The 11,777-nt window shown below is 40.0% G+C and overlaps 1 protein-coding gene across 2 annotated transcripts; it reads left to right on the top strand.

Annotated features, from left to right (window-relative positions):
* The first annotated feature begins 1,871 nt into the window (after positions 1-1,871).
* LOC133114736 (neurogenic differentiation factor 2-like) lies at positions 1,872-9,547 on the top strand. 2 transcript variants are annotated; one of them, XM_061224330.1, is made up of 2 exons: positions 1,872-1,974; positions 4,727-9,547. In XM_061224330.1, the coding sequence occupies exon 2, from the start codon at positions 4,734-4,736 to the stop codon at positions 5,811-5,813; it is 1,080 nt and encodes a 359-aa protein (XP_061080314.1). In that variant the 5' UTR covers positions 1,872-1,974; positions 4,727-4,733; the 3' UTR covers positions 5,814-9,547. The 2 variants fall into 2 exon arrangements, with proteins under 2 accessions (XP_061080314.1, XP_061080315.1); XM_061224331.1 differs by lacking the exon at positions 1,872-1,974 and adding an exon at positions 3,923-3,931.
* Positions 9,548-11,777: the final 2,230 nt, after the last annotated feature.

Genomic DNA, 11,777 nt, shown 5'->3' with positions numbered 1-11,777 from the left:
GATTTTGGTGAAAAATGAACAATATAATTATTGAGATAAACTCAAAATGCCTACATATGAAAAACACAGTACTTTATGAAATGAATGTACGATTTTGGTAGGTTCCAAAATTTTAACATTGCCTACAGTATTTCTCACATGCGAGGCATTCTGAGTTTATCTAAAAAATTATATTGTTCATTTTTAAGTAGCTTTTGTGCATTGCCAGTCATGGGTGCCAATATTTCAGGACCCTGCTGCTTCTATACATAAATGCAAACACATAGTCCCAAAAGCCCCTGTTCCCAATCCTGAGCAATCCCACGTGATTCCACTCACAGAACAATGGGGAAAGCCACAGACGGAGCGAACCCACGTTTGACCCCGGTTTAAACAGCGTTTCCGCTCGCTTCGCCAGCGTCACCTTTCACCCTGAGCCTCGTGGCTGGGTTAAATTATACCGTCTCTGTTTGCCGCCTTCGCGTTGGCAAGGTGACCCAAATGCGGTAAAGCGCCCCTCTGCGCGGCTGAGCCGCGGTGCAGACAGCAGATTAGCTGACGCTGGAGTCTGGCTGGATGTTGACGCAGTGCCATGGAAAAGGGCCCACTGCTGTCACCGGGGATTGCTGGATTATGGTCTCTGCTGGTGTGGTGTGGTAGCACACAAGTCACGGTCATCGCAGCCATGATACCACTGGTGGCATTGGTATGTCTGTTACAGGTCCAGCTGCCACTGGGTTTGCTGCTATTGTGGCTATTAATGACAACATGAGAGACACAAAGCCTTATTTTCGTTTTGGTGACGTTATTTTGTGAAAGGAATGTCGATGATGTCGAGGATGACACCTATGGTTGCTGTATATTTGTTGTTCTTTTCCCATTTGATGCCCAGATAGGAGTTTGCCCTGTCTGGCCTGTTTGGACAGCAATAAGTAGGCTAAGGCGGGTGAGAAGTCGATCGTCATTCTTTGCGGCTGTGTTAGTTTATAACGCCGCCCGCCGCTGCTTAATAATGCACCGTCTAAGACTTTTTGGCACCGGTGCCAGCTCGCGCGCCGCCCCTCTGTGCCCCAGTGCTTCAGCTAGACCCGCAGCAACGTGCACCTGGGTCCCTCGCGCTCGCTGTGCAGCCAGGCTGGCGTCGCCTGCAAAACGCCCCCAGCGTCGCGCTCCGAAAACACCAGAGCTGCGACCCGCGCGCGAGCACCTCATTCATCTCTCAGCCTATCTGTCCGATCGATGCACTCATCTAGCAGACTATTGAGCTACTTAATAATCTACCAATCTGTTCATCTGTTTATTCCTCTATCGATCTCACTTCAGCGTTTCAATGTCTTTATAGCCATCCCATCAGTTCTGTCGAAATGCATGTGGTTTGTTTTGTTATTCCCGTCGCACACAGCGTTATATTTCTTTATTTAGTTCGATAAATAAGTAAATGAGTAAATAAATAAATAATGTTTGGTTGTGTTCTCGAGGCTCGACGATGTCACAACACTACATTAATTTATCTTTTTATATCCCAACCCTTTTCCCAATTGCTTTCATGGCCCTTCCGTGTAATGAAGAAAGAGCCTTTATACAAAGGCTACGTACAATAACTGTTTTTGCTTTGGTCAAGTGGAACCATTTTTGCCCTTCGTTTGCTTCTGTTTCTCTCTTTCCCTCATACTCTTTCTCTTTCTCTCTTTCTGGCTGTGAGTGCGAGCGAAGTGACAGATGGCGAGTCCCTCTTCCCTCGGGAAGGCAATCTCTCCGAATGCAGGCGCATGTCAATCACCGGCTCTCATGTGATGGCTCTTGCCAGTGACGTGCCAACCATATGGCCTGGCATCATAGCTGGTATGTAACCCTGCCTGGTAGCGATGCCACACTGTCTCAGCGCGCACGGATAGCACTCCCAAACAGACAGCCGCACCTATAGGAGTCTTTGCTCGAGGTCCCTGAAGATGGTTTAATCACTAACGCCTTCACCCCTAAAGAGCTCCCGCGGAGGTAAGTTGGATTATAAATAAATCGACAAATGATGAGGGAAAATCAACAAAATCCGATCGTGCAAATGCGATTTTCGACTAATTGTCCTCCAACATATTTGCATCTATATGCAAAGAATGAACGCGTGTCTATTTATGTTTGCACCTAATCGTTGATTTCTGGAAATCATTGCTGATTCTACGTTTGGCTCCTTGTCTCATGCCGTTATTTTCAATTCGTCCTTCAAGTTTTACACAGACATGAGACGCGATCTGCATGCCCCGCACTGCCTTTCTTAACAGGCGTACAATCAAATATTTCATGCTTTCTTGGCTCAGGAAGCTGATTGCCATCAAAGACGAGGCGACCGATGCCGCCGGATGTCTGAAGACGAGGAGATACTAGTTCTGCATTTTCTTCATTTTCTGATTTTTTTTTATGTCACTCCATCGCAAGGTACAAGTAATTAGTACCTATTTGGCAGAGATTATTAGATTTAATTGAGTAGCAACGAAACGAGCCCGCGTTTGGTCGGGCTGCTCAGTGCTAAGGGGAAATTAGATGAAATGGCTTTTTTCACTTTGACATTAATTTCCCTGCTGGCGATTCTTGTTTCTGGTACAGAATGAAGATTTATTGATAACGGTATTTGGGCATATATCTTGGAGATGTAATACACGGTGGGTTCATCGCTATCCCTAACAAGGAAAATGGATTGCAATAGTGAATGATTTGTTTGCTTATAAATTAAAGTACTGTGTGTTGTATATTTTTATTTGACCGATGATACACTTCGCTACCCCCAATCCTGTCATTCTACATGAGCCAAGCGGTACCTTTTTAGAGGCGCTTTGAGAAAAATGTTTTTATTTTAATTTTATTTCATATGAATATTTAACGAGACATAAAGGATTTTCATATTTTATTTCTGAACTGAAAGCATTCTGAAATTGCCAAGCGGTGCATATTGAACGTGTGCAATCAATTTGCTTGTAAAGTACATGGATTGTTAATTAAAAGTTTTTTTTTCGTTTCAACTGAGCAAACCCCATGTGCCTTAAATTTAAAAAATAGATTTTGCCCCTGGCATACCCCCGAGGCAAGAGGCGCTCTGTTCTGTACCACACTGATTTCCTTCTACAGAACAACAAATATTCACAACCGCCTTTGTATTCTAATTGGTATGTAGGGGTTTACGTGGAATATATGCAAAGGGGTATTCCAAAATTGTTACAGGATTAAAATACTATTTTCTACCTGTTTGAACAAACTATATATGTATTAAATATCAATAGAATAGTTTATAAAGTATTAATATATTATGCAAAATGTGTCCACCCGTGTGTGTGTGTGTGTGTGTGTGTATTTATCTGTGTGCAAAGCATAGCCTATACAAACTTATTCTATGAATGGGAAACATTGAATCCACCTTCACGGATAGCCTCCTTTTACATATCGCGTAGCTTTTCCCTGAGAACACGGATACATTATTCTTATTATTATTCGATGTTTATTACAAACATAGTGTATTGTGGAATCATGGTGAATATGACCTATTTGATTTATATCACTAGCCTGTGTAATAGGCCTACAATTATATTCTTATATATTTGCACAGAATCCGAATGATGATGGCCTACATTACAAAAGTTACTGAAGTATTCAGGAAGTAATGTAAGACGTAAAGTACGAAGCAAAATATCGTCCATGGGAAGGAGATATATGACCTCAGATCTGAGATTTGGTAGATTGAGGGGAAGTAGGCCTCGCGCTTCCTCAGGTGTTGCTTGGGCGCATGGCTTGCGACTGCAGGTGCGCAGGGTACGGTACGTGAAATAACAAGCGCACTACAAAATGGACGGACTTCATGCCAGTTAATTTTTTTTTTCATTCTGTCCTTTTTCAACAGAAACTCTCCAACTACCCATACGACTTTTACCAACACGAACACAACAGATAGAAAAAACAATAACAAGAGGTGTGTGGTATTCCTAGCCAAGGAATGCTTTGATGAACACAACGAGTAGTCGAAGGTGGTTTAACTGAGGTGTGTTGGAATGCAGCCAGGTTTGGGGGAGACGGGCGGAAGAAGCGCGTGCCTGCGTGCGTGTGGGAAGGGAGGGGGGCGGGGGGGGGGGGGGAGCATTTTCGCACAGACCCCCACGGGATCTGTAATGGGGCGCGCGCCGCAGAGACCCGCTGTGAGGGGGCACAGGAGGGCACATGGTTGACAGCCGGGAATTAAGAAGGGGACCCGTCTGGCTACTTCTGCCGCAATGCTACGGATAGAAAATTATCAGTGTTCTTGATAAGATTCTGTGTTAAAAACTGTTTTAATTCAATCATGTTCGGCATGTGCACTGACACCATCCCCCGCTTTAACTTTTGCAATGTGATTAATCAATTTGAACCCAGTGTTTTTTGTACACGTTTCACGTTTATATTTGACAATTTCATACGCTTATTTGATTTAATCACAGCCAAACTACCTAAACAAAGCAATGAGGGAATGTAATATGGGATGTCATTTCTAAAAGGAATTATTCAGTTAGGCTACCTTCACTCATTCAGATTAATTTACCTGAGGAAAATATAAGAGAGCTATTACTGATATTTATGAATAGGACATTACTTTAATTCCGTATATTGATGACTAAGTGAAATAATTGATGCATTTCTTTCAAAGCACTGAAACTGTCATGTGTCTGCAACCCCTGGACGCATTAAAAGGTTCTCCTCTAAATGTGTTTTTGTGTATGTGTGTGTATTACAGAGCCGTTATGTTGACGAGGCTATTCAGCGACCCCTCTCTCTTGCCTGACGTGCAGAAATACGCAGGCTGGGCGGATGACAGTGAAAGCGAAGACTCCAAGACCAAGGACGATGAGCAAGACCACTGCCGCTTGGGCGAGGAGGACTTGGAAGACGGAGATCTGGGGGGGGTCAGCAGTCGCGCCCACTCAGAAATTGCCGCTGAGGACGAGGAAGACGACGACGGCGAGGAAGAGGATGGGGAGGACGATATGGAAGGAGACAGACCCAAAAAGCGTGGCCCGAAGAAGCGTAAAATGACACCGGCGCGTGTGGAACGTTCCAAGGTGCGACGTCAGAAGGCCAACGCGCGCGAGAGAACGCGCATGCACGATTTGAACTCGGCGCTCGATAACCTGCGCAAAGTGGTTCCTTGTTATTCTAAAACCCAAAAGCTCTCAAAGATAGAGACTCTGCGTTTGGCTAAGAACTACATATGGGCTCTGTCTGAGATCCTCCGCTCTGGGAAAAGACCAGACTTGGTAGCCTATGTGCAGACTCTGTGTAAAGGCCTCTCCCAACCTACAACCAACCTTGTAGCTGGTTGTCTGCAGCTAAATTCCCGGAACTTCTTAACTGAACAGTGCCAAGATGGGGGCCGTTTCCACGGGCCCAATTCCTTCTCCATGCACCCCTATCCGTATCAGTGTCCGCGCCTGTCCAGCCCACAGTGTCAGTCCGGCTCTAACTCGCATTCCTTAAGGACCCACGGGTACGGTTCAGCGTATGACTCGCTGTACACAGGCAGTGCCTCGCCCGAATACAACAGCCCAGAGTACGAGGGACCCCTAAGTCCGCCTGTGTGTGTCAACGGAAACTTTTCACTGAAACAGGACTCTCCGGACGCCGAGAAAAGCTATCACTACTCTATGCACTACTCGGCTCTACCCAGTTCCCGTCAAACCGCTGCCCACAATCTCGTGTTCGGATCGTCAGGAGTGCGAGGCGGTGTCCACTCTGAAAACTCTGTCCTGCCTTACCACGACATGCACTTACACCACGACAGGCCACCGATGTACGAAGAACTGAATGCCTTTTTCCACAACTGAGAAACCAGCAGACCCCCCAATATCATAGCCCTTTTTTGTCTCATTGCCAATAACGACCAACCAGCGTGTGTTCTTATTATAGACCAGGTCCACTGTACTGCTATTCCCAACCCTTATACCGTCACAGTTGCACCACTGGACACTTAACATGACAGATAACGACGGAGCGAGAAATCCCACGTCATGAGATTAATTCTTTCCTTTTCTTTTTTTCATGCTATATTTTTTCGATCCCAAATAATAACAGTGTGAAAAACTGGCATTGTGCCCATATTCAAATGAGTGGAAAAGATATTTAAAACAGATTTAAATGCTACGTTAACAATAACAAAACAAGTATAAATTGTTTTATACATCTCTAATATCACTAATTTTAAAATGACACGTTAAATAGCACGTTGCATTTCAGTAGTGATTGGAGAACCAGTGTCTAGTTCATGATAAAAGACGAATTCACCAAGACAACAAATAAAAGCAATAATGGAATATAAATTACTGTTACATCTATGCAAGATATATAAAAGGGTTTACGTTGCAAATAATCTACTTACGGACCAAGTAGGCTACACGCTATTTCTTAAGGTAACTTTCCCCAAAACATTCAAGGAGACAAGGAGAATCACACATAACAAGGTATATTATTGTTTTGGAGAGGGAAAATCCTAATGGATATTCAGTGAGCGTATTCTATAAGTATTAAATGAAAATTAGTTAACTGTAGGCTACTTCGAAATGCGAGTACTTTCCCGCTTTTGATGTTAAGAGTATTCGAAGTCGTTACAGTATTTCTTAATAATTGCACACATCGCTCAGTGATAATTGTACTGTGGAGGCCATACTTTAAGGCCAAAAACAAATTTTTTAAGGCCTATTTTCTTTTCTTTTTTTTAGTCACGCAAATATGTGACTGGGTGCGTTTTTTATGTAGGCTACTTTACCATTACCAGTGTACATATTTTAATGTAATTTAGATTTACATGAAAACATTTTATTTATGTCAACTTATGATACGAAGTTCTCTAACATATCAACTCTCAACTGTAGCGTGGACAGGTTCGTTCGTTATCGGCTACTATTCATGTGTGCAAACATGCCAGTATATTTATGCTCACTTTGTGATGAAATTTGAGATGATAGCCTACCGCCACAGACCGCTTTATTGCTGCGTTATTATAGTTACAAAATAAAACAACATTTAATGAGTGCTGTTGTGTTGAAGAAGTGACTAAAATAAAAATGTAAATCTTTAAAACATGGTCTAATGAGTGTAGACGCATCTGAAAAAAATACATACAAATTAAACCGTCAATTTAAATACATTTTGTCAGAGTAAATAAACTGTGAGATAAGTTCATTTTGTTTTATCACAGGAAATGTATCGTTTGGCATACTAGCTGTGCGTCATGTTTGAATAAAGATGGATTTGGATTACTTGAAACGTCTTTCAATGTTAATTTCTTGCAGAAATGAAACTCGCTGGAGGAACCGAAAAATTGTCATTAAATGCCCAAACTAAAGCATTCCTGGTCCCAAAAATAGGATGTTATTATTATTATTATTATTATTATTATTATTATTATTATTATTATTACTACTACTACTACTACTACTACTACTACTACTACAACTACTACTGCTGCTGCTACTAACAACAACTGTTAGAATCAGTGTGTTAAACATGCAATTTTCAATGGCCATAGCGTTTTAAAACAAAAATAGGCCTATTACAAAGTTCACACATGAAGCTTTTTATTCGACAAAGATGTCAGTTTTACTTGTATAAGTAAAACAATTAGACAAACATTCCGATAGTAATTTCCATGTAAAGGTTTCATGTAGTCCGTGTTAATCTGTAGTAGTGCTACTTCATATATTTAGCAAATAATACGCTTAAAAATCGTAATCAAATTGTCCCCTCAGTTTCTTTTAAAGCAAATATCCCACATGTGACATATGACTGCATTGCATATGCGTTGCGTACGTAATCTTAGTTTCCAATAATCTTCCACCCAGATCCGGAAACACAAACGTTCCAGTGTCAGACCACAACCATTTCATTTCTCCATTTTTTCGCCTTTTCAATTTTTGTAATTGAAAAGTTGAAAAGTTGTCTTTAGTAAGGCCAACTGTATTATTATTATTATTATTATTATTATTATTATTATTATTATTATTATTATTATTATTGACAATCAGACCTTGCATGCTAACTAATGTGGAGGAAGCCGTATTTTGTGATACAGTAGTCCAAGTGGTTTTCAATCAATTAGTAAGCAATGTCAGTTGAGGAAGAAGAAACGCCCAGACTTTGCGTTGGAATCAGAGCAGTGAATGGTGCCAATGTATGCCAATTACTCTTACGACAGGGTATGGTACTGAAGTCAGAAAGCATTATAAAAAATACATAGGACAAAATAGATTACATGTTTGAGCACTTTGGCTTGTGCTGAATTGAAATGGACCAATCGAGGGCTTCAGAACCAGGTTGAGCCGCGAAAGCACCTGCATAGCCTACGTTTACCAGAATTGCTGGGAATTACCAAAGGCTGCATCAGGGTCTTTGTGAATTTCGAAAAAACGAGAATAACGGTTTCGACTCAGCTATGTGCTTCTAATGAACAGACTTTATGAAGATAAAGAACAAGTGTTTTGGAACGCGTGTGCTTTTGCAAGGTTGCAGTTCGACCGTCCAACATACCTGCACGTGCAGGTTCTTTTCCCATTTCGTGTCTTCAGCGAGCAGCAAGTTCTCTGTACCTTTGAGCACGTGCCAGAACATTCTTGGCTTCAAAGGTGGACTGGAATCAAACTAACACTAGGGTCGCTATACACGAGAGAGAAATTAATGGGCTTTGTAAATATGCTGTTTTTGGGAAAAAAGAAAGAAATGTCCGCCAAACTCTTTGTGATTCGGTATTTTTAGAAAAGCTCAGAATCACTGGGGCGACAGGTATACTAAATCACTACAGACATTGTACAGGACACACGTATGGACATACAACGGAATGCCTCCACCATTTATAGAAAGGAAATAAAGAGGGTAACACGGCAAATATTTACATCAGACATTTATTCCTGGATATTCCGCCATGTTCACATGGATTGACAATACTTTGAGTGGACACAAATAAGCATTGGGTTACCATGAAGAGAATATTTCTTGAAATTACTGCATATAAATATTTATTGATCTGAATGTACTACAAGATTTGTTGTGGTGCTGGGGGTATTTAATATTTCAATCAGAGTAATACTAAAAGTCTTTATCTGTATTTGATTTGATTAAATAGCACTTTAAACCCCCCTATATATTTCACTGCCGTCAAGGACAGAGCGTATTGGCATAGACGAAGCCATTTTTTCCAAGACTGAATCATTTCCTTTAAGTATTTTATGCACAGTACTGTTTACTTTTTTAATATTTGTCAATTTTATTCCCATTGTTCGATTTTTAATTTCAGTATTATTGCATAACGTAGGCTGTGTGTAAATGTATTTCTTGCTAATTTAAAAATACAAACGCAACCAATCCAGCAAACAAGTCTTTATCCCTCAAATACTTTTTTGACAGCTCAAACTGTAAAAGATGTTTTGGGGGGCTACAACACTTTGTATGAAGGGAAAATTTCCGTAAGCATAAATGGTGTTTCAAAGATTTGATTTTAATGTTTGAGTATTTTGTGCTCTGTGTGATGAATGCAATTACTTCAATAAATATCCATAATTTATATATACATCGCAATATGTTGTCATTTATTTTCCAGCAAATGAGAAACGGGCAGGGTATCAATATTACCAAAACATTGCGATTATGAATTATGAATATTGCTGAACGAAAAGCAAATTAAATACATCCAGTATATTATTTGCAGCACACATATGTCACACCACCTATGTGGACAATTGAGTCTGTGATTCAGTTGAATAGCATAGACTATCAAACCAACAAGAGAAAATATGTCGCAAATTCGATGTTTAACTATTAGATTATAGTTATAACAATTTGAATGTTCAATGAAGACTTCTTTATTTCTTTTTTATATGATAGCCTTGATCATGCTTTTGAGGGGGGAAAATCAGGAAATTTTAATACTGTAACTGTTTCGGTCAAATTACTGTGTCCAAGAGCTAAATCGGGTCCAAATAAAATTAGAAGTGAACTTGCAGACTATGTCGCCTAATTAAAAGCCACAAGTAATAAACAAATAATCATTTAGGCCTACCAAAGTATGGACTTTAAAATGGACTCCATTCATTTAAAATATAAATCTATGGACTCTATTTTAGCTGAATGGTTCTTTATTTCTTTCACCATTTCATTTTTGTGACATTACAAATCCGAGATAATATACAAATAACGTGACCACGCAGCACATAGTGCAAGTGTCCACTTCAAGTGACAAACGGCTCTGCAGTTAAAAACAACATTTGAGGAGTTCGGTGGAATGACGCAGCTGCGTTTTATGGAAGGTCGTGTTGATTTTAGCAAGTTAGCACATTTTACGCCCACGTGTTAGTTAACGTGAGAAATTAGAAAAACAAATAAATACAAATAATCCAATGAATGACCTTGAAATATTTCTCGAAGTAAAATAAATTCAAATGCAAACATGTTTATAGGTCATTTGAGAATGCCCAGCTTAAAGCAAATAGATCATATATGCGATTCATTACAAAAGACGGCGATGATGATGATGACGAAGGTAATGAAGATGTTGATGTTTACAAAATAAGTTCATAAAATGTTATTTTAAAAAACAAACAACTAATTTTATGTTACAATTCAAATGTACATAATATTAGCTCATTTCATGGAATTTAAGAAAATGAGAATACATCACAAGATATGAATAGTTTTTAAAAATGCAATTAATCTATTACCAAAGTGCATATATTAGTAAAGCATTACTTTTTGAAGTATCATAATTCATATAAACTTCACAGTAACAGAACTGTTGATATAGGCTACATTTTTTAAGTCCTGCAATCGCCCTTCAACCAAATATATTAACCCAACAGAGGTACAATTTGTAAATTTCATTGGAAGGGTTTTCGTTTCCAAAAACAGAAATATAATTTGTATAGACACCCGCGCACACACACAGACACCAGACACACAGACACACAGACACAGACACACACACGCACACACACACACACACACACACACACACACACACACACACACACACACACACACACACACACACACACACACACACTTTAAGAGCCTTACGGACACTTACAATAGGAAGGACAGCAGTTGTCCTCCACACGTCCCCAGAGTCCGGATGAACCGCTGCCACCTCGGCTCGGTTTGGAGCGCTGCCCCGGGACCCATATGGTCTGCAAACTGCCCAGGGTGCTATTAGCAGCGGACAGTCCGGCAGGGGACGGAATTGTGTTCATTTTTGCTTTCATTTCAGAAGATATAATTTCAATATCACCAGCAATAAATTCTCAAAATCAATGTTTTCTTATTCATCTTTCATATCCTCTACTTTGCAATACAGGACTGTTTTCGTAGAGCTAGAGATTTCTCTGTAAATACAATTATTATTTGAACGACCGGTCAAATAAATGTAATAGAAAAATCATGCAATACATGGGAAATACTTAGGATATGTCTATTATAGATGACGACTGTGTTGTGAGGTTATAGGCTACTCGAATAGGCAGTATAAATAAAATTGTATAAAATCATTGAGGATTGATTAGCTTAGACTATAGACTAGAGAATAGATTACAGTACCAATGACGTTTTTATCATTTGTATCATTTGTAACAAGTAGGTTACGGGACTATATTTCCAAGTAATTTGGCCACCATTGACCGGCTGAGTGTTGTTTTTTCAGTTTGTTAAAATTAATTACTATCTAGTTTGAATTTACACCCTGTTGCAGAAAGTATCTTCTTGGCCAGAGAGACCCCATGAACGTCATCCCTGCAGAGTAAACCCTATCC

The sequence above is a fragment of the Conger conger genome, chromosome 16, assembly GCF_963514075.1.
Source record: "Conger conger chromosome 16, fConCon1.1, whole genome shotgun sequence".
NCBI classification, from domain to species: domain Eukaryota; kingdom Metazoa; phylum Chordata; class Actinopteri; order Anguilliformes; family Congridae; genus Conger; species Conger conger.
This window is presented reverse-complemented; position numbering and strand designations above follow the sequence as displayed.